Here is a 25,153-nt window from a genome sequence, read left to right on the forward strand (position 1 = left end):
GGATAATATGAAATAAATGGGATGGGGAAATAGATTTATGCACCCTCATAAAATGTAACATATATTCAAGTGTTCTAACGTACCCCAGAAAATATATTAATAACACTGGTTTAAAAATTTAAGATATGGAATTTTCTATTACTTTTTTTTAGGGTAATTCTTGGCCACAAATGCCTATTTAAAAAATCGTTATTTTGTGTGTGTAATAAATATTTTCCATTAAAAGATAATATAAAATATTTCTACACATTGAATTAGATTTTTCAGAGTATTCTTAATGTATGAAAATCATTAAAACTATTAAAATGACAATTAATGAAAAATATTCTGATTATTTAGATGAAGAAAGTGGTTTAAAAGTCAATTAATTTTATAATTTTTATTCTAAATTGTAAATAAAAAAACATGGTGTGGTTTTGACAAAACTTTAAACAAGGTAAAGAAATATTAATATTACTTTAAAATTACTTCAAAAGATTTATGTATTTAATATGTAATATAAATAATAGACAATTTAATAAAATTAAAAAAAAAAAAAATAATTATTTAGGTTTACAATTTTATGAAGTTAATAAAAATTGTAAAAATGGTTATTCAAGAATATTTTGTTAATATTTTATTGTGGGAAAGCCATTAAAATACTTAATCTAATGATAAACAAATGTGTGTATTATAAATATTTAGGTTTATTTGTATTATGTAAATAGGTAATGTAAATAATGGAAAAGTTAACTTGAAAAATATAAAAAATATTATTCCAATGTTATAAACAAAAATATTCTAGAACAATATAGAAAAAAATAATTATTGAAAAATTTTATTTTTTGTTTTTATATCATATATACTCCAAATTAAATTTTTGAAGGAATTTTTAATGCAAGTGGATAATTAGAATCCTTAAATTGACAAATAATAATAAAATCAAGTAATAAAAAATAAGTAACACTTAAAAGAGTGAATAAATTATATTGCAAATTACTACATTTATCATAGGATTCAAATTTTAAAATTAAAACTGTTATTTTATGTGAAATAAATATCTCTTAATACTAAAAAAAATTTAATAATTGCAAATTTATGAAAATCCTCAAAATAATTATTGAAACGTTTAAAAATAATATATTTAAATAGATTTTTAAGATAAATCTTTATAAAAGAAAATTATTAAAATTAGTAAAAAGATAAATAATGGAAAATATTTGGAAATATAAAACTAATTATTAAATAAAAGGTAACTAATATTATAAATTTGAATATTAAATTGAACTTTTCAAAAAAACTTCAATTCCTCAAAAATGGCAAATAATGAGGTATTTGTAATTTTGAAAAAAAAAAAAAATAATTAAATAAAATATTTTTTAAATCAGTTCATTAATTTTAATAATTCGTTAATAATTTTAAATGAATACAACAAAAAATCTTTTTTAAAGATCTTAGTTATAATAGTTTAATAATAATTTTAGTAATTTAAAATTCCTTACAAAATAAAACTTTAAAAGTTGAAACTAGAAGTTTCGAAATATTTAGTTTAAAATTGTTATTTAATGCAATGTTTAAAGAAATTAGTAATTAATAATAAAAATATACAATTTATTTAATAAATATTAACCTCTATAATTTAAATTATATTTTTAATGTGAACTTTAAACGAGGAAAAATATTTAAACCCTCCAAAAGATATAAAATAAATAATTATATAATATTTAAAAAGAAATTTAATAAAAAATTTAAAAGATATGGAAATTTCAATAAAAGTTAAATAATATAAATAATTTTATATAATTATTTTATATAAGTATGTATAATGCAAATGATGGCTAATTTACCATAAAAAATATATAGAAAAAATACAGATTATTGTCAAATTTCATATAAAATTGGTGTATAAAAGTGCCTTAAGCTGTTGTCAAAACAAAGACTTTAATGGCGCTAATCTCGGCGGCTCGGGTTAAGTTTAAGGTGCAATCTCTTGAGGCGATAATGGTTTTGTGTAAATATTTGCCCGCGGGGCCTGCATAAGCGCAGCCCGGGACAAACACGCGGCAGTTTTAATGGACAAACTGCTTAGGTATTCTGACGGCGTTTGGCCGCTTTTATGACGTACGAAATGCCTCGTCGTTCGGACGCACTTCCTACCGTTTCGGGGTTCTTGGGGACGTTCGCTAAATCAACATGTAAATGGCGCCGTTTCGCCATTAATTATTCAAGATTCGAGAGTTTTAAAACGGCCGATCCTTTCGCCGATTTTCTTACGGAGGTGCAAAAACATTAAGAGGCAATTACTTCATCTTCCACACGTCTTCCACATATAGTTTAAAAATATTAATATTAGGACGAAATATTTAATAATTTTCGCTGTCGCATTTTCACCGTCCGACCCGTTTTATTATCTCGAATAATGCGATAAATGTACGCTGCAGTTTGTGCGTTTTAATAAAGCGTTTTCTGGAATGTGCACAGAGATAAATGATATTTATATGAAAAAGGCCGGAGATATGATTGTGTGGTTTTATTGTGGCATTTTATCACTGACCATCTCTGACACATGAACAAGGGGGACTTTTGTGTGCACATTGTGTTGATTAAGTTTAATTTTGTGGACAGACCTTTAAAGAATTTTAACACGTTGAAATCAGTGGAACAACGAAGATTTTATTAAAATTTATAACGTTTTTAATGTGTTCAAAATACTGTCTCAAAATAATCTTAGCCTTGCTACCTAACAGTGTTATATATAATTTAGGAGGTATTAAGTAACATCTACTATTACATACTGTTACTTCACTTATAATACTTAGTTAGAAGATGGAAATTACGTTCTAATTTCCAATGTTTTCAACGCATAATTTACCAATAATGCTTGTAATTGATAAATTAACGGATTAAACATGAAAAATTTATATATTAATATTATGTATTGTTGAAAAAAGAAAATACTCAAATGGTGAAAGTTACTGAAAATGTTCAAAAATTGCATTAAAACTGTACTTTCCACAGCTGTAACTCAGTTATTTTTCTTCCTTTCATAACGAATTGTTCAATGTTGGATGCATAATTTATTCATCTTTCCATTATTAATCTCTAATACACTTACCATTTATTTTCATACTGGAAAAAATGATAAACCGTAAAGCACAAATTTAACATTATTTTCAAGTGTATGTTCCAAATATAAAACAATATGATTTTTATTTTCATCTGTGTTACCTTAAAAAACTAAAATAAACCTCAAAATGTTTCACAAACATCAAATATCAAGTGTGCCCCTCATTTCAAATATTTATGATGTTATAAGAGTGTATTAAAGTATATAATATAATAAATAACCAAAAATATATGTTAGGAATATTTCTATTTTTTATAGTAATTAAAGATTTAATGTACCACTTTGTCATTCCTTTTAAACAGTTGTTGAAATCAATATTATAGTTAGTGTAAAACAGGCTCATCCAATTCAAAACACCATTATTTTGAAGAGATCACAATGATTTACAAATTTAAATATTTGAAAAAGCTGTAAAACGTTCAAATTTCATGTCAATATTGTCACTATCGTCATTTGAGTGAATTTTTTCAACAATAAATGATTCAAATATGTTTTCAATCGAAAGCCCTATTCAGTTACAAACGTAACACAACACAAACATTTTAAAAGCTGTGTTTCAGTTGGATTTCATGTACAATTTTTTATGAAGCTTTTATGATATACAAACACTTACTTTCAAATACTGTTGCAGTGAGAATTGGATAAAATAGGAAAAGTGAGATAATCTACAGTTAGTTAAGTCATAATTTCTAATAATTCTTCTAAATTGATTTAAATATAAAATGGTATATTATAATATTTTAGGAGATCATAAGGAACACCACAATAGTTTAATATTTATTAAGTACTAATTTTTAATGCTTATAGATACTTTTAAATATTGTTGTTACATTAATTAATGGGTAAAATATTATAAATAAGATATTCATCATTAGAATTTAATTGTCATATAGTCCTAAATTCTAATGTTTTTAACGTATCTTTTTTACCAAATAGTATATGGGGAAGAAAATAAACGAATATTTAAGTTTATTGCTAAATTATTATATTTTTCATTCATTAGATATTCATTTCTTATATGATATTAACAACTAGATCTTGAAATGCTTGTAATTAAATAAATTAATTATTAAAAATATAAAATTTAAAATGATGGAACTATTTGTTGTTGAAAAGAATTATACATATAACCGAAAATGGTCAAAATTTGTGTTAAATTTGTATTCTTCTTTCTATCGAAACGAATTGGGCACCGTTGGATTCATAATTTACTTACCATTCTAACGAAAAGGCTCATCTTTTACCTCAAATTAACTATACCGTAAAACAAATTTGATATTACTTTTTAAGAGAGTAATCCAGATAAAAAACTATATGATTTTCATATTCAATATTCATTTGAATAACTCCAAAAATATATAAAAAATACGAAATATTTGAATTTAATATGAAACCAAAAAGAATATTATTATTTGCACACTTTATCGAAATGTGTCATGAACATTAAATATTTATTTTTAAATAAATAATAAATATAAATAAATAATATAAATATTAAAATTTAAGTATGACTGATGATAATGATGCTCTGTCAACTAAGTCCCACCCAATCAGAATGTATTCGTTTAATTTACAAATACTATTTATTTATTTATATATTTGTTTAAATTATTTGAATTATGAACATTGACTTCCTGAAGAGGGTCTTTAAAGGACAAATAAACAATGTGTACAAAAGAAAAAAAAACTTACCTAATTAACATTTCCAGTAAAACTTCTTCTTTTTCAAATTCATAAATAAGAAAAAATAGGAACATACCATAAATAAATAATACATATAAACAAAATGTTTGAGTATAACATGAAATTAATAAATAAAAATCATAATTTTAGGCTAAAATTTAGTGAATATTTTCCATAATTAATAATTTAAATGTTGCATATTTTACATTTTTAATCAAAAGCCCCTTCAGTAATAAAACATTACAAAAACGAAACAGCTCCATGCTTTTTATATTTATGTATAATACAATTGGACGTCGTGTATATTTGTATTTGATTTAGCATGTGGATAATTTATCAAAAATACAACAAGTCACATACGAAAAGTTTCCTCCTCAACAGCTCTATAGTAAATATACACTAAAGTGACCCCTTTAAGGCAGACATTCTGTGGTTAAAATAAATATTAAATCAAATGTGTCCAAGGTATAGTTTCTCAGGGAATAGTTATAAGTTTAATATTAATTTAGAAGGATTTACCAGGAGGGACCATCAATTTTTAATTGCCGTAGCCAAATTGCCCGTCGGACAAAATGAGCAAAATAAGGTATTCAGTGCACGAAAATTTTCCGGCACGTTCAAAATTTATGTACGATCCATTGAGGTGAAGCAACTCTTTGTTTAGCAAACACACGAACCAGTAAAGTTGGCAACGTACGTCGGTGTCGAAGCCTGCAGTGTGCAGAGTGGAGCGAGAGAGAGGCTTCTGCCAAGTGTCACATGTTGAACACATGTGTCTGTCAGGCCGACTCTGGACTCGATCAGGAGTCGTCGACCACCAATTCCCCGGTTAATTTATAAAACGGATCACTTGTGATGCATAGACAATGTTAAGTCCATTGTGCCAGCGCCGCCGCCTCTAAAAATACACCGCGGAGGTCGCGGATGCAGAATAGATAGTGCGACGAGTGCAAGGGCACGAACGGGTCATAGTCATTTTTTTTACGCGACAGGTCGGGCTCCGGACTGTTGGTATGAATCCCGGGCGGATTTGTTGCAGCATCACGTACGCGGGCGAAAGGAAATCAATTACAGGACGAGGAGCCACCCCGAACAACGGCATCTGCACATTGATACGGATCTAGCTCAAACTTTGGCCGTGGCTAATTTATGTAGATTGAGGCTCGGAGATTAATGCCACCATTAACATGAAATATGGCATTAAATTCCTCGGTGGAACACATCCACGGGGTGTGTTATCACTTTTTACATCTCCCTATTAATTACAACACCAGTCGGTTGTTTCCCTATTAATAAACTTTCAGTTTCGAAAGCTCCACGATGGACATTCGTAAAGTGATGGTGGCGAGGTGAATTGTGCAGAATTTTACGGATGGCACGCAGCACCTGGCGTCTTCGTTTCGAAACAGATTAAATTTTCACCAATCGGCCCGTCACTTGTTGCTGTGTGCAAGTCCAGGTGTGCTGGCTTATTGTCGATTCAGCTCGCCCGTCGCTACGAAGGAAGTTATTAATTTCTGAACGGCGCACGAGAATAATAAAAGACCACTTTGCCTATATTTATATCCAAATTGTAATTTCCGCCTTGTATGTCTTTGATTAAACAACCTGTCGAACCGCGAACGACGTGGCGTTCGAATTAAATTTGAATGGTTAATTTATGTGGTTCGTTGGAAGTTTCGGCCCGATCGTTTCACGTAATTGGAGCAAATCTGGGAGTTATTACGGTCCCGCGGGCCCCGTTCCTAAATCAAACTCGGTTGTGTTTGCGAATCAAACTCAAATGTTGATCGAATTATTCTATTAAGTGTGCTCCTGTAAATTTCTGTTAGTAAACACGGCGTTTGTCCAATTATAACATATACATTCATTATATATTTTATATATTTTTAGCCTAATTTAGATGTGTATTGTATCCAACTGAAGAACGAATAGAAATGTTAATCAGCTTTAAGAGGGTAAAACATGTGTGAACACTAAATTTCTTTTTATGCAGCTTTTACAATAGACCTGATGATGAATATGACACATTTTCAGTCCTTCCAAAGTTAATAAATTACCTGAAACATAATTTTACAGGAATATAAACCTTAAAAAATATCAAATAACCTTCTCATTGTTTTCTCAATTCAATATTAAAGTGGTATCTCTGTAAATTTGATGATTCATTTTCTGTTACTAAACATGTGGCGTTTGTCAGATGTTCCCCAATTATAACTTATAAATTAATTACATATTTTGTATATTTTAGCTTAATTTGAATAGGCATTGTGTTCAATTAACGAATGAATAAAAATTGTTAGTCGGCATTAAGAGGGTAAAACAAGTTCAAACACAAAATTTCTTTTTATGCAGTCTTTCCAATAAACCAGATATAAGTGATGATGAATATGACATATTCAGTCTCTCCAAAGTTGATGAATTATCTGAAATTTAATTTGACAGAAACATAACTGTCAAAAAAATAATAAATCTTCTCATTCTTTTCTTTCTCAACAATTCAATATTAAATATACTGACGAAAATTTGATGGTTCCTGTTCTGTTACAAAACAATTTTGAAATTATTTTTTTTTATTTGTAATTTATAAAATACATTTAATTTCATTAATTTTTTTCTATATAAATTGATTTATGAGTAATTAAAGTTTTAATAAAATAAATAAAATGTCATTTTTCAGGAAACTAAACTATATAATATTTATATTGTATAAAATATATAAAATTATATATATATTATATTTCATGAACTTTGATTTTAATTTTCAAAACAAAATATGATAATTATCTTTTGTATCAATTAACAAATTATGTATTTTATTATATCTAAATATTGTATTTATTTATTTAAAATATTATTTTATTAACTCATAACAATTTAGTTAAAAATATAAATAAATAATAATGAACTGAATTCATTTTAAAATCAAAATTATTGTACAAATATAAATATTCAGAAAATTACCATTATACCATTCTAAATGTGCCTAAATTGAAATTTAATTATGCTTACATACATACATGATGTGCCATTGAAAATTGGTTATTGTTGTTTTAAATTTAAATATATACTTATATATAATATATATATATTTATATATATAAACTTCTAATGCATAAGTCACCCTGTATAATATGTATTTCATTATCCCTGTTATGTCATATTTACAAAATTAATAATTATCGAACCTTTAATAAATTAGATTATCAACAATTTATATTATAAAACAATATTATTTTATGTCAAAAACTATAAATAGTGCCAAAAATTTTAGGGAAACTATTTAAAAATTATTGTTCCCATTAATTTGATAAATGGGAAAACTATTCCATTTTGGAATTAATAATATGTAGTAATATCTGTGTTTCAACTAAGATATAGAGATATCTTTTTAATTATAAGATTTTTGACACAATTAGAAGAAATATCTCCGGAAACTTTTTAAAAATTAAATATTTAATACTTCTTGGATTTATCTACCTTTATAATGTTCCTAATTAAAGAGGAGAGGGTGAAAAGCAAACGTCTTTACTTAACACAAAAAAAACGAATTGTACAGGTTGTTTTTTTTAGATTCTGTCAATTGTTCCCATTAAATTTGGTAAATGGATAAACTATTCCATTTTAGAATTAATAATATGTAGTAATATCTGTGTTTCAACTAAGATATAAAGATATCCTTTTAATTATAAGATTTTTGACACATTTAGAAGAAAAATCTCCGGAAACTTTTTAAAAATTAAATATTTAATACTTCTTGAATTTATCTACCTTTATAATGTTCCTAATTAAAGAGGAGAGGGTGAAAAGCAAACGTCTTTACTTAACACAAAAAAAACGAATTGTACAGGTTGTTTTTTTTAGATTCTGTCAATTGTTCCCATTAAATTTGGTAAATGGGGAAACTATTCCATTTTGGAATTAATAATATGTAGTAATATCTGTGTTTCAATTAAGATATAGAGATATCTGTTTAATTATAAAATTTTTGACACAATTAGAAGAAATATCTCCGGAATCTTTTTAAAAATTAAATATTTAATACTTCTTGGATTTATCTACCTTTATAATGTTCCTAATTAAAGAGGAGAGGGTGAAAAGCAGACCTCTTTTCAAAAAACGAATTGTACAGGTTGTTTTTTTTAGATTTGTCAATTGTTCCCATTAAATTTGATAAATGGGGAAACTATTTCATTTTAGTAATATCTGTGTTTCAACTAAGATATAGAGATATCCTTTTATTTATAAGATTTTTGACACAATTAGAAGAAATATCTCCGGATACTTGACACATCATTTTTGAACAGAAAAAAATATATGTTACGAAATACGATGTCAGCGTGCAAAGTACCAATAATTTAGTGTTAACGCAGCGAAAACTAGGTAAACAAAAGCCACATGCATCTAACACACCAATTAACAGTTTCTCATTGCGCCTTAATTGGCCACGTTTAAAGACCCATTAAAACGTACGCCATCCCAAGAACGCGTCCGTATGGGGGGCACAAACAAAATCATCGTTAATGGCGAATAATTTACCTGTGTGGATGCGGAAAGTGCATTGTCTGCGTTTAAGCGAGCAGATGTTCCGACATTTAAGGTCGATCGTGATCGCTGTGGATTTTTCATTCCGTCGTACCGTACGGGGGTAATTTGTTGGTTATTACGAAACGGCCGATACAAATCAAACGGGTATAAATTGCGCAAGCCACGCTTATAAAGAAGCCACTCCGGGATCCGCGGCCATCCTCATCGGCCTTGGAACTCTGGCGGTAGCTACGTCACCTCTTTCTCTCCGTTTTATGACGGTCGGGACAACGAGAACCGGAATTGTGTTGATTAAGTTTTTAACATCCGCAGTTAATAAGGTTACTTTCGAACCGATTGGGAAGTTGGGATGGATAAAATCGTCTTTAATTACGTTTCTCCGAAGGGAGACGCACTTAAATCATTTTATGGTTCATCTTCTCGAAAGTCGCGTCAATAAAACCTCCCACTTTAATTGGCAGTTCTGTATTAACTTTTGCTTTTTGTTTGTTCCAGGATAACTTACTGAACATTTCAAATAAAATACAAGAGGTGAGTGCCACTCCAATTTCGTTGTGCTGAATTTCATGGTGTAATCCACGACACCAATAACGTCACACGTGCTCGTCAGACAGCTGAGAATACATCAAGGGAATAACAGAACGAACTCACAAAACTGCTTTGTCGGGTTTATTAATTTCTATCCATCTTACAATGTCGGGGATGTTACCTCCCATTTTTTATATTCACCAACAACAGTAAAACATCCACAAACATATCATTATTTCTCCGTATTGTTACCTCGAAGGAAAAACGTTGGGGCCCTAATTACAATGCACGCATCAAATTCCCGAATGAGTTGAACACGGTCCAATAAAATAAGAACGATGCGAAGATGCTATCAATCTGGAGCGCCGTGAAATTTTCGCACTTCTGTAATGAGAAAATGCGTAGATCTAATATGTAAAATAGCGCCCGTCTTAATGAACACTTGTTACTATTCACCATCGTTGCGAAGACCGTGGATGATGGCTTTAATTAAAATATAGACGAGGGCTTAATTACTGTTGTTTATTTTCAGTGTAAACTAACAGTGTACGTGTTGTTAGGTTTCGCATAATTGAAAAATACCATGCTACGGTACGTTACGAGATATTTATGGTTGTACATATGTTCGTTAATAATGAGCTTTCAAGTAATGAGTTAACCAGGAAAATGATTGCAATAATTTAAAAAAATCAAACGCCAAAGTTGCATCAGATTCCTAAGTATTTGTGGCTACAAATCTGTTTGATCAAGATTCAAGTAATGAGTAGTGAACCAGGAAAATGATTGCAATAGATATTTATAAAATCAAACGTCAAAGTTGCATCAGATTCCTAAGTATTTGTGGCTACAAATCTGATTGATCAAATATGTAATAATCATCTGTTATCAAAATAATTATATTGAGTCAATTTAGAATTTAGGTATTCTGTAATATTGTTTTTATGTCTGTAGTATTTTTCATTTTAACTTCTGACAATAATTTATTTTAATTATTAGTGCAAATTTATTTCCTCAATATATTAAATTATCCACATTTTTAATTATCACTGCCCTTTTTATTTTTCATCATTTTAGAAGTACTGGCCCTTTTTAGTTCTTTCGCAGAACACATTGGCTTTCTTGGCAAAAGCCAGGAAATTGAGGTTTTTCTAGATAAACTTGGAAAAAATGATGTTTTGGAAATTGTCCTTATTTTCGTCGTTCTTCGTTTTGCCACCTTGATAACACGCTTATTAGAAATTTCGACTTCCGTTGATTTAGAAACTATTTCATTGGCATCACTAGTTTCGTTTAATTCAATTTTGGAGTCTCGGATAATGTTTTCTTTTGACCCTCTTTCCAACAATGACTGCGGAACCACTCTTATTTCTCGTGATTTCACTATATTCGGAACCGTTTTTGTTGTATTCACAGGTGTAATTTTGTCTTGGCACTTAGATTGGGGTTCGCTCCTCAAGGAATTGTGACTACTCAACGTGCTTTCGCCGGGTGTGTCTGATCGCATCAATTTCATGTCCACCTTGTTATTAACCACCGCTGCCAAATCAGATTTGCCTCTCTCCCTGCAATGAACATCCCACGGGTCACCCAACTCGCTGCACCCGCCGTGCGAACTTCCCTTCCAAAAACTTTCAGACGACAGTTTATTCGTGAACAAAAACTCCACCTGCATCTCGTCACATTGTCTCCTCTTCCTCTGTTTCCTCTTCAGCTTCTTGCCCGGTGCGTTGTCGTCGGTGAGCCCAACGTCTCCCAAAATGTGCGCGTACCTCCTCTTCAAGTCCTCCGATTTCCTCCAGCCGTCCTCCATACCTATTCCGGACACCTTTTTCTCAAGGTTCTCGGGTGAAACGTCACCGGCCTCTTTCTGCTTGCTCTCGTGAACGACCTTGTCGTCAATCAGCTCGAGATTAGCCTTGGTGACACTAGTGTAGACCTTCTCAGGCACTCCCAGACCTGCCAGGCACGCTTGGTCCGTGTCCCCCAGCATCGACAAGGGCATGATCAACGGTTTGGTTTTCTTCTGCCCTTCCGTTGTTCGTTGCCTACGGGACTCTTGGTCTATTTGAAACCGGCACTGCATATAAGCCTCGAATATGTCACCCCCAGATCTGTAGTCCGAGTCAGAGAACCCCCTGTCACCGGGCCCGTGGAACGGCGGAAGAGGAAAGTCCGGAGGTTGCCTGAACAGTCGGTGCAAGTGGTCCCTCTTCAAATACCATCGCGTCACGAGCGTGAGGAACAGAATCACGAACAGGACGCAAGTGATCACGATCAAAGTGGACTTGGAGACTATCAGATCCCTCCGGGGCTCGTCCGACAAATCGCCGCAATCATCCTTGCCGTTATTGATCAAAAACTGCTTGATGCACCGTCCGTTTTCGCATAGGAACGTCTCCTTGGAGGCGCACATGTCTTCGGTGCACCTTTCCTCGTCCACGCCCGTCAGACAGTTGTTCTCTCCGTTGCACCTCTCAGTCAACAAATTGAAACACATCGCCGAGTCCAGGTCGCAGGGGGCCCTGATGCCGAAGCAGTCCCGGCAGTTTAGTTCGTCCGAGTGGTCGGCGCACTGGAACGCGTTGTCGCAGACGTGACTCTTGTTGAAGCAGTCCTGCTGATCGAGGCAGATGAAGTCAGAATTCGGACATATGGTCGTGCTTCGTACGGTAAACTGTATGTGCATGTGCACAATGCGATCCTCCTTGAGTGTGATCCTTATTCTTGTGGATCTGATGGAGAGCAGACCCGGTTTCGTTACGTATTTCGTCGACTTGTTGTAGTCGAAGGCGATTTTCACGTTGGTCTGCAGTATTCTAATGGTGGTGATCATATCGTACGGCACGAGTATGATCCAGGTGCACGTTTTGTTGCTCGGCTCTTGCGAATAAAAGTCTATGACGCCCTGCGATTGTGTCAGTATGGCGAACCCGCAGGTGTCCTCGCCAAAAGAAAAACTAACGTAAATTAATGTTATTAGGATGATTCTTTTCGGTGACATAGTTCTACTTCGACATTACCAGTTGTGACGTTGACACGTACGTTACGAATAGATTTCCCAGATTGACATTTATCTCCCGACTTTACGATTGGCGTGCTCTTCAATTTACAACTCGGTGTCGTTTCATCCCGTTTTATGTGCCCTGGATTTCAGATTTTTACGTGCCCAAACTATAAAACTAATCAATATTTTATCCTGAATCTTCGACCACATGCATTGTAAGTCATATTTCACGTGGCTAAGATCATGGTGCAGTTGCCACACCTTGCCTGCCCTTTTATCGCACCTAAATAATGCACAAAGCCCTCGCACCTTAAAGACGCCGCAACAGTGAAATGCCCACATATATCACCACCGTATTTGTCCCGGAGTTTAAATGGCGTGCAATAAAACCGTCTCTATTAAAATTATGAGCGGTTTGTCTCCTTGTCACTTTGCCATAAATAATAACTAACGGCCGATAAAATTTACATCGGCTGGCGGCTACCTGTTTTTGGTGCCCAACAGGAAGTGCACATTCCATTGGAAATGTACTCACCGATTTGGATAATCTTGTCCGGAATTCGACAAGTGTGTTAAGGAATTTTTTCGTCGTGCATTGCAAACGGTAAAAGATAACGAAGGCCATTCTTCGCAATAAAATTGTACATTGTCTCTTGTGCAAAATACTTAAGACGTTTCGCTCCCGCAGCATTCCAGATAAGATTCATATCCACCAAGATTATTTGGTTGTTTGGGTCAGGTAACTTTACGGAGCCCGGGGCGGAAGTGGCATGCAAAAAATACAAATCGTCATATCTGTAATACATCATCGTTGGAATTCTGACACTGTCGCCTGGAACGCACATTAAATGCACCGAATTAAGTCAATACCGCTTTTTATTTGCAAAGTTGTACGGCAAGAATCACAAATTGGCCGTTTATTTATAGTATGGTCTTGGTTCTTTCTTTCGTGTCCTTTGAATGGAGCTACGAAAATCAATTTTAGAATAGGATAGGTTGCATTGGAATGTTTGGAATTATGTGTAATCACTGATTATGGTTTAAAAATAAACATTCAAGTGTGCATTTTTCATACCTAGCCTATTATTTAATGACTCATTGTAGTTATCAAGAAGATGAGTAATATGTTAAGTTTATTGACATAAGTATTTAATGTTTCCTCACAACTTTCTCGGAATAGATATTCTTATTTCTGCAAGCAGTGATAAAAATTTATGCACACTAAAAAAATATATAAGATATTAATATCTTTATTTTTATTAACATGGGTGTTCAATCGAAAGTTATTGATTTGTACTCATATCCTTATTTTTGGTTTGGAGTTGTTTTGGAAACATGACGTACTTCACCACTTTCTTGGAATCCATTTAAATGACATCAAAATTTTGTTGGTCGTAAACATTTTCTTAGGTCTGATAATAAATATTTATAGATCATTAAATTGCTCCGTTTTCTTTAAATTTTTCCAGGACAGAATATTCTGTTCTATCTATCTAGTCTGTTATTCAAGTTACTCTTTATTTTTTTTACTCAATAAAAAAGTCATCTCTATCATTTTTTGTATGGCCTAGTTTTCTATTAACTTTTCCAAATTTTTGTAGAGCAGATTTTTCTGTTTTATTAACTAAATAATTATTATTTTAGTTACTTCTCTCAGTTCTTTTAACGTAATTAAATATGAAAACGCCTTAAAAAACTGGAAGTTAATTTAATACGACTTCTGTTTGTTGTATTATTACGTCTCCTGTAACATTCGTTTATGTATTTTAACGTATCTGTTTACCATATTCCTTAGTTTCAAATTACGTTTCTTATTTTTATGGGGGGCTACTTTTCAGATAAATTAAAAAAGCATGACGTAACTCCCCAAACTTTTCTGGAATCCATTTAAATGCCATCAAAATTTTTGCTGGTCGTAAACATTTTCATGGACCTGATAAGTAAATATTTATAGATCATTAATTCATTCGGTGTTTCCAAATTTTTGTAGAACAGAATCTTACATTCTATCAACAAAATTAGTCTATTTATTATTTAAATTACTTTTCACCAGTCTTTTAAAGAAATTTAATATGAAAACCCATTAAGGAAGTTTGAGTCAATTTAATGTGACTTTTAGCTTTTACATCCTTGTTCCATCATCATCACGTTTCTTGTAATATTCATTTATGTATTATAATGTGTCTGTTATACTATTAAAGTATAATTTAATTGTTTTATTTGAATCATATTTCTTATTTTAAACATTGGGTGCTCATTTTTGTAATTTATTTTCTTATTACATGGAGGAAAGTTTAAGAATTAAAAAAAAAAGACATGTCACAAAACATTTTTGGAATTTCTTTAAAAACCATCAATAGTTGAAAACATTATTTTGTATCTGATAAATAAAACTTTAGAGATCATTAATGCATTTCGTTTTGCTCAAATTTTTCTAGAAGAGATACTTGCAAATTAGTCAGTTTATTATTTAAATTACTTTTCAGAAACCTATTCTTTTGAAGTAATTTAATATGTAAGCCCATTAGGAAGTTTGAGTTATTTAAAGTGACTTCTTCTAGCTTTTAGATCCTCGTTTCATCATAATCACGTTTCTTGTAATACTCATTTATGTATTCTAACGTGTCTGTTTTACCATTTAAGTCTAATTTAATTATTTTAAATACACTCATTTCCAACAGTAAATGGGTATTAATTTTTATAATTTAGTTCTTTTTTTATTATATGGAGAGATAACTGAAAAGTTTTGATTTGATTTTTATATAATTTACAGATAAATTAAAAAAATGTGAAGTAAGCCATCAAATTTATCCGTAATCCATTAAAATAACATCAAAATATTTGTTGGCCATAAACATTTTCTTGTCCTGATAAGTAAAAATTTACAGATCATTAATTAATTTCATTTTTCCAACTACTAAAATAGTCTAATAATTATTCATCTTACATTTCACAAGTTTTTACTTATTTTTTCAAAGTAATTTAATTTAAAAATCTTAGAGCTAATTTAAAGTGACTTCTTCTAGAACGTCGTTCCATAATCATCACGTTTCATGTAAAATTAATTTGAGTATTCTAATGTGCCTGTTTTACCATTTAATTATAAGTTAATTATTTAAGTTTACTTACTTATATTTTAGTAACTAATTCTTTTTTTATTGTACGAAGTCGAAGAGTTTTTATTTGAACTTATCTCCTTTCAATTTTGTCAATGTGTAAATATTTGTTGCTCGTAAATATTTGCAACTTTTTCTAGAATTTAATCTTGATTTGAATAAACCAAATTAAGCTAATATTTAAATTACTTTTCACAGGTCTTTTCTTCTTTCTTTTAAAGTAATTAACTATGAGAGCCCATTAAGGAACTTCGAGTTAATTTAAAATGACCTTTTCTAGCTCTTAGATGCGTGTTCATCACTTTTCTTGGAATATTCCTAATGTGTCTGTTTTACTATTTAAGTATAATTTAATCATTCAACTTTGCTCAGATTACCTACAGCCATCACATCTTTATTGTATATTGTATTGAGGTTTTTTCTCGTTATTACATCCCACCCTCAATTACCACCTCGGGGCTTTAGTCGACGTTCCAGACGAATTAATCATTTAAACCGATTACCCGGTTGACAAATAAATGCCTCATTGTTTCTCGACTCATCTCGCAAGTTTACGTAGTCGCCGAGATCTCCATTCCGTAATAAATTCAGCTTTGTCCCCGTTCACCGTCCTTCATCTCATTGTTTTTTCGACATATTTATTGCCTCGAAATCAACGGAAAGGCACAGATCCCGTCAGCGGCGTTTCCTGCATCCCACAAAAAAAAAAAAAAAAATAAGAAAAATAAACGAGAATCCGATGGAATGTGCCAGTCCGAACGTAGGAGAGTCACCCTGACCCGCATACGAAAACGCCGCGCCATTGTCTCCCCTAAAAACGCCGAAGGAGCCACCGGGCAGTGTGTCAGGGACCTTGGTTTCAGAAAACGAACGGCCGCACACACACACAGACACGTTTGCCCGTGTGCACCAAGTGCCCCGAACGCTACGCCGTTTTGCTGTCGCTGGCGATCGTCGCGCGTTTCCCAAACGAGATTTCAGTCAGTCGGTTTAACCAGCCGAGCGTCGATATACAGCCGCGTACTACCAGGCAATCGGTATTACTGGTTTGGTGGTGTTTTCGCCGTGCATTTTTGTGTGCTCTCGTTTCGGTCGGTGCTGTGACACGGCGTCGAAGTTATCTTATTTGTGGCGGTGACCGGTGATTGGGATTAAAATTTGATTTTTCTCATGTGAGTATGCTTGTGAAGTTTGGCGGAGTGCGTTGGTCTTCGGCAGGTACTGCTTGCGCTGTTTGTTTATCTTTGTTCTGGTCATGGGGAGGAGTGGGGTACTTGGGCCTTTCACCTCCTCCACCTGTGCTTCTGTGATGCAAAGTTGACAGGAAAATCAGGCGTTTTTGCCGTTTCATTCATGATTTTCCTCCTGTTAATTAACCCACTGGAAACTACTGAAGATAAAGATGACTCCGTTGAATTCATCCGTCATTTCATATCTGCTTTTAATTTTGCACGAATTAATGTATCAGCATTTTGTCAGTCCTTTGTTTATTGCATCAGATACCAACAGTACTTCAATTAACTGTTGATTTTGTAATAAAATAATCTGAGCTGCAATCTAATCTCTTAGAAACAAACCCTGGGTGACGAAACACTGACAAATATCTGATTAGTTCAGCCATTTGGGGGTAAGTTATATTGGCTTATTTAAGGAGATTGTCTCCGTTGTTAAGTTCCCTTCCAGTGTGGTTGAACAATAATGTTGGTTAGTCCAGAATTAGAACCCAACTGATGATTTATTGTGCTTTGTCTCTGCGATCTTTTCTCCTCCAGACTGGGGTTAAATTGCAATTAAAGGAGGAGACAATTATTTACCATGACAGGCTCAAGCCTGACAAATTACAATACAAAATTTAACTGTGGTTATTATAAAAATAAAAAATCACCACATCTAACATAACAAAGGTAAAACTACAATAAAATATGTTCATACACAGATGAAAATAAAAATGGTCTATTGAACGGGTTTCACTGTTATTCCATTCAGTTTACCACTTGGAAACAACAATAAAACCTATTGTCAATTAAGCTACGAACTTGATGAGGCGATAGTTGTTCCTACTGGTCTAACAACTCAACACCGGGACACCGTTCTTAGTTGGACTATTGATACAAAATTGACCGATTGGTGACCCAATAAACGTGCATCGAAAAAAACACGTTCCGCGACTGGAAACGGGAACGAATCAAGTTTTGCAACATTTTCTCGCCATTTTACATGCTGCTCAGCGTTCGGTAAAAATTGGAGCAGGTAAAAAATCACAGCTGCTGAGTGTTCAAACGGGCAAACAAGACAAGGTCGAACTTTATCTGTCCGACATGTGGATGTGTTACTGTCACTGATAATTTACGGAGTCAATGGAGTTATTATGAAGTTATTAAATAACTTCATTTGGCTGAGGGACGAATCACACGTCAATTTAACGATTTGGTGACTCAAAGGAGGTATTTTGATGTGAAGCTTTGGGAAATCGACGTTTGTACATGAATTTAATAATGTGGGTAGGTCAATTATGGTTCAATTTATTATGTAAAACACCCGTGTGTGATCTTCCAGTCGCACCTTCTGTAAACGGTGTTGGAGGGTGGGACCCAATAATGATGTGTCAGACGCAATTGACATCTTAACGATCGACGATGACATTTAAAGAAATTACTCTGTCAAATTACTTAATGTTTACCGGTTTTTACTAAAATTGTATGCAGCTCAACGTATACAAAATAACACATAAGGTATTTATGAACTTATTCCACACATTCCCAAGGCCGTGCCGGTTGATAAAAATGTATTTTTTACCTGATGCACAATAGTATCGGGAGACCCGTGCGGACTTCTGCGTTTACCTCGGTGTTTGCTCATGGTCTTATCTACCTGTGTGTGTATGAGAACTTCTGGGCAAACATTTGCATTGCGGTGCAAATCGTCTTACATAAGATTCAATGTCGACGGGTTTTCGTCAAACATTTCGGGGTGTCACTTATAAACTATCGTCTCTCTCTTGCAGATCGAGTAACTGAAGGTATTGAAGGAAAATGGGAGCAAGGCAGTCGAAACGATCGGTTGACATCACAACAACGCCGAAGAAAGAGGGCGAGGCAGTAGTGGAAGGCGAAGGAAAACTGGAAAAGATCGGCGACTTGGACACCAAAGTAACAACAAATGGAGTTGGACCACATGCGGACATCCCCGATGCGGTAAGTCAATGTTTTACGTCAAATTAACAGTCCTAACGGGTCCCAAAACATACTAATTAAGCCGGGTGTTAAAAATATACGCCAATCAGCGTTAATTGTTTGCCTGTATAATTTCTGCTATCAGTCGACTGATTAGGCGAGTGCGGTTTGGCTGGCACAACTGTGTCATTTAGAATTCCGCTTATCGTTCATTGCCAGGGCTGGACGTTATTCGTACCCAGAATTCCTCGTACACTTACTAATTATAATTAACAATGAGTACGCGTCTCGGATACCGTTTATTCACCCGCGGAGAAAGCGTAAAAATACCAGGACAAATCATGCCGGAAAACACTTGCAGCTGAATTGGCACTTGTGGCGCCTGACGGCAGCCGCCCCCGACTCCCGTTTTAATTACGTCTAATTTCCTAAATGGGTTTAGTCATTACGTTGTGTTAATTCAGCTCCCGCCGGTACGATTCTTCAAAAAAAAATTGTGTGAATAACTCCCTGGAGTGGACGTTTTACATGTGGCCAAATTTCTGGGAAATTAGACCCGGCCCTTCAAAAGGGGGATCGGGCGGACAGGTAATGAAACGTGCTTTGTGGATGTGTCGATGGAAAATGAGGGTTACAAAGCCACGGAGCAAAGAAAAAAAGGCACTTTGTACGCAGCACAATGCCGTCGACAATCTTCGTGTAATGATGTAGACAAAAGGACCAAGATGCCTCTGTTAACTTCATGAACGCAATAATACGGGCCTCAAAATAAACCGTGGTACGACACACACCCCTTTGATGTAGAAAAATGAAATTATTCAGCCTCGCTGGATACGAATCACGGTAGAAAAACTGCTGAATGGATTTTCAGAGTGGCCTTTTTTATTCGTTTATTCGTTTATTCTTGGTGGTCTTTTTGTCGACTGACACTACTTCCATTTATAACCTCATTGTGTAAACTTTTATTAAAGCCACGCACACTTTATGGCCACCCATTTGTTTTACGTTGTTTATATACAAACCTGATTTCTCAACGTAACCATAACTTTAAGGAGACAGGTGTTTATCGTAAAGTTTTTACGTGCTTCTCAAAGTGTCACACACCGTAAACAAAAAAAATTCTGTATGCTTAACTGTCTCGTAAGCAAATACAATAAATAACTCGACCTGTCAAAGTCCAGTTTCGACTGCGATTCCCAAACTTCCACGACCACTTACCGCTGAATTTACGACTTTTCATAAACAAAACCGGCCGATATGACAAATCACCAGGCGCGAGAGTTCAAACGGCGGCGAAGACAGTTTTCAACCCCCCCGAAAAACCGCCCCCGCACTAACTTAATCTCCCCGGCTTGTGCTGTCACAGTGACTAATTATCGCGTGGCTCCCAGGCGGAGCCGTGGGCGACGATAATAACGAAGAGGGATGTAAACGTTAAAAATTTCATCGGGGTGCCTAGAAGAAAGGGGGTGGACTCCGTCAACGTGATCGTCGCCTTTCGACAACCTTCCGTTTCCAATTCTCAGCGCCGGGATTCGTTTGAGTGGCTGCTTCGAGTGTGTTTGTTTATGCAAAACGATGCTTTAAAGTCGTGTTTGCATAAATCTGTTCCTGTCGAGTGAATATTGTTGACAAACGTTTTGTTAAGGTTTTAATTTAAATTAGGTGTTTGCTGATGAGTAACTTTAATAAATATCAACAGATAATTAATTGAAGGTATCAAGAAAATTATCAGTTTATAATATTATATAATATCAAGAATTTTTCTTAAATTAAGTTAAAAAAAAAATTATTTCCAAAAACAACAAAATCGTTAAAATATTATTAGTAAAAGTAGATAATTATTAAGATTATCATAATAATTATTAAAAGATAATTGTCCTTTGATAATTTATTGAAGATCCATCAAGAATTTTTGTATTGTTTATTAGAAAATATAAAAATAAATGAATAGAGTTCAAAGCATACAAAATCTTTAAAAATTTGTCAGTTAAAATCAAGAGATAATTATTAAAACACCAGTTAATAATTTAATAAAAGTCGATAAAGAATTTTTGTATTGTGTATTAAAACGTATATAACTTAACAAAAACAAGAGAGTTTTCCAAACACAATAAAATCCTAAAAAATTATCAGTTGAAATTATATAATAATATAATATTATATATAATTTATTGTTAATAAAAAAATAGATTTCCTTGAAAATCATTAATTATGAATAATTATTAAGTTTATCATAATAATAATTTATCTGGCAAAATGTGTAAATATTGTTTCTGATGCAATTGTATTCCATTTATATTCCAAATTTATGAATAACCTTTGTATGACTCCTTAGAGTGGATTTAGTTGGATAATTGTCAAATTTTGATAATTGTCCCATATTTATCATAAACATCGTATTTGTTGCATCCTGTTTTTAATAAAGATCATCTGAAATTAATTTTAGCGCCTGCCACGACCGTTAACGTCAGAAATGGCTAAGTGGCCGTCGATTAAACCGAAACTTAACCGTTCATTTCGTACCTCGTATTCTGCGAAATGTGTAATTTCAAAGATACATTCAGCAGATGGCGGACTATTGAACTTGCACAGCTACCCATCAACCTGTATTTATTAATATGTACGAGTCAATGCATTAGTTTATTGTATGTGATTTTCCATTAGCCGCTCAATTAAAATTCTTGTCTTAATGAGACGATTCTACAATAGTTTGACGAAAGCAAAAGTCGCCGATTATCCGTGTTTATGCGAAGAAATTCACCTCGGATCGTTCGCCGTTGCGATACGGCATTCTTTATTTTTATTTCTCATGGTGGTGGTTGCACCGCACCTAACTGGAACCGTGTGTTTCTTTGACATTTACGATCTATCTTTGCGCGTTGCAGCGATTTCTTCGGCTTACAAACCGACGTTACAAAATGTTTAATTGTATTTTAATTGAATTTGTGTGCAACCGCGGTTTCACGACGCCGCAACGTGTGAATGGGCACGTTGTGCGGGCTAAAAATACCCTCGGAACAACGGCGTAGGGGGATAATGGCTGGATTTTTGGTCATCGGGTTTATTTTTGAAACATCGAACGGCCAATTTCGCGTTCTGCGGCTCGTTGAAGACATCACGGTCTCGCAGAGTGAAGGTTAAACGGTCCCGAAATAAATCGGCAACGGGCTCTATCGTTTCCCTCGAGGTTCTGCTCTTGCTAACAAAAAACAACTATGATAATTCTCCAAACAGAAGTTGAAAGTAATGCAGTGTTTTTATCGGACGGTTATTTAAAACAGTAATTTTATCTGAAGTCGTTAGCCGAAGTATGCGGAGAACGCCACCCCCGGGGCCATAAATCGGCTTTTCAATTACGAGACCTGGGCTCCTTACGTGTCGCAACTTCGGAGCCCGATAAACTGAACCGTAAAAAAGTGCAATTTCCTGACAAAGCCCGATGCTAAATCGCAAGTCCGACGTTCCTTCCAACAACCCGAAACGTAGGTACGACATTTCATGGCAATACCGATACATAACGCAGACTCCTTCCGGGCCTGTCGGCTCTTGTAAATTTCCCATTCCCGTTTCGATCAATGCGGGGCTTTGTCCGTGCTGGAGTGTATGGAAAATATGTACACAGTTTCGTGCTTATCTTTTAGTCGAAGTCATTTGCTTCTAAGGAACCGGTTGAATTGTCTCTGGTTCGGACACCCCCAAATTGCATTCATCTTGCGTCGATTTGTGGCTCCAAAAATATTTTTTACACATTTTCGTAAACAAAATTTAATGAAATTACTTTCGGTTAATTCAACTATAATCTGATTTTTGGGACATGAGGTTTATACAAATGTTATTCATAATTCTTAAAAAGAAAAAATAAATACAATAAAAACTATGTTACCAAATAAAATTGAGTGAAACAACATTCAGATAACTGTATTCTGTTTCTTGGGATATGGAAATTATACAATTGTTGTTCATACTTCTTAGAAAGACGACAATAATTGCATCTAAAAGTATATTTTTGCATATTGCTAAATAAAATTCAGTAATCTGATTCTTGGAAATTAGGATTTTTACAAATATTCATATGTTAATTATTAAAATGAGAAAAAGAAATGCAAAATAAACTATTATTTTCATGTTGCCAAATAAAATGGAATGAAACAACTTCCAGATAACGGTTGTTATCTGTTTCTTGGGACATGGGATTTATACAAATGTTGTTCATAATTCTTAGAAAGTGAATAATAGTTGCATCTAAAACCATATTTTTACACAATAATTTGCTAAATAGAATTGAGTGAATATCTTCCAGATAATAACTGTAACCTCCTTTTTGGGACATGGGGTTTATACAAAGTTTGCACAACATTTTTCCAAATAAAATTGAGTGGCGAAACCTCCAGATAACAATTATAAGTAACCTGATTCTTGGGACATACGAGCTATACAAATGTTGTTCATAATTCTTAGAAAGATAAAATATTTTGCATGTAACTCTATTATTACACAACATTTTATAACTCAATTTATGTCTGTATATGACATCTTGTAGAAAGTTAAAAGCAAATTTGTAATCAACAGTGATAATTTGATGCATTCTAAATGTAAATTCGAAGTAAATATGTGTGTTTTATTCCTGAGGATAATTATTTTCACACATCTAAACGAAAAATAGTTCACATCAAGTGTGAGCCCGTTTCTGCGGTGCCACACGCAAGTTAGGCCTTATTAAAATCCATTTAACCGATTTTATCATCCCGCAGGTTGGCGTTTAAGTACAAGTAGACATTAATTTATGCTAAGTTTATTTCTCTCGGATGCGCGACGACAGCCAGCACCGCTTTATGAATTCCAAACACTCGGAATAAAAACGTTTTGGAAGCGACAAAAGAATTTTTCCCGGTTTTCGAATCCGCGGAGACGGAACTCATTTACGTTTCGTCTGGCATTTCCAACGGTGGAACGTGATTCGGTTATCTGTTTTGTAATAATTTTTTCGTGGACGTGTACGATGGGTTTTCGATTGGAGGTGCCAATATTAAACAACATTCATCATCATTAATCAGCACGTCTCGGCTCGAGTTCTTAATTGACTGATAAGGCATATCCAATGACAGGTTCTCATTTATTATTCGTTATTGGACGGGCGTTGGGTTGTTGTTTTGTGCGGCACGAAAAATTTTCAGGCTAACTCAATTTTCTGACCTTTTCCTCGACAAACCGGTGTTTCCTCTCAGCAATTAGAGTCGCAGTGGAGCAAATTCTGGTTTCGTAGTAAATGTGGGGTGTTGTATTTATGGGTGCGAAGGCGACGGAGCGGAAACTAAATGTCAGCACCGGCTATATCAGAAAGCTTAAACATTTGGTGAGCCCGGTGCGGAATGTAACGGGCATTTTATGTGTGCAAACGGCCGAATCGGTGCGAAAATAAGACTGTTAAAACGTGGATGTTAAGCCATGTAATTTCTCAACCAGCAAATTGATTACATTTAATTATAAAGAATAATTAGTTCAAATTATCTAGATGAATGCGTTAGCCGTAAAGTAGCCATGGTACTTTTCTCGGACGTGTAATTGCCGCCATTAATATCGTAATTGCGATTGCCTGAAATTTAATGGGTTCCATTCCGGAGAGCTCTTTGTGTCAACGGAGGAATCGTTTATTTGTCCAGACACACGGAGATCCTAATCATAGATTAAGCAACGAACCCTTTTTGTCGCATCTTCGGAGCGGACCAACAACCGGGACATCCAACGCACAATTAGGATGTTTGTTCACCATTACAGACCCGCATTCGTCCATCATCAACAGCTGCCCCTCAAATAAAAACCCATCAAAGCCCCAGACACTGGCCCAGACGAGATTTCCCCCCGGTTTACCTGAAAGCGACGTTTTCTCCGTACGGAAACGGTGAATCGTACCTAGTTGGGGCGCACACGCGTTCAGTCCTTGACCACGGACAATAACCCCGCCCAACCCTCGGCAGTCCGACAATGGGGAGCC

General features: G+C 33.9%; 1 protein-coding gene across 3 annotated transcripts in view; it reads left to right on the forward strand.

Annotated features, from left to right (window-relative positions):
- Positions 1-25,153, forward strand: part of LOC109603853 (uncharacterized) — a 96,862-nt gene that overhangs the window by 13,932 nt on the left and 57,777 nt on the right. The window contains exons 2-3 of one of the 3 annotated variants that reach the window (XM_049968219.1): positions 9,833-9,868; positions 18,990-19,179. In XM_049968219.1, the coding sequence (XP_049824176.1) occupies positions 19,018-19,179 (162 nt within the window). In that variant the 5' untranslated portion in view covers positions 9,833-9,868; positions 18,990-19,017. Of the gene's footprint in view, positions 1-9,832; positions 9,869-16,871; positions 17,158-18,612; positions 18,718-18,989; positions 19,180-25,153 lie in introns of those variants that run through there. The other 2 variants (XM_049968220.1, XM_020020361.2) reach the window with 2 other exon arrangements.

The sequence above is a fragment of the Aethina tumida genome, chromosome 5 (genome assembly GCF_024364675.1).
Source record: "Aethina tumida isolate Nest 87 chromosome 5, icAetTumi1.1, whole genome shotgun sequence".
Classification (NCBI taxonomy): Eukaryota; Metazoa; Arthropoda; class Insecta; order Coleoptera; family Nitidulidae; genus Aethina; species Aethina tumida.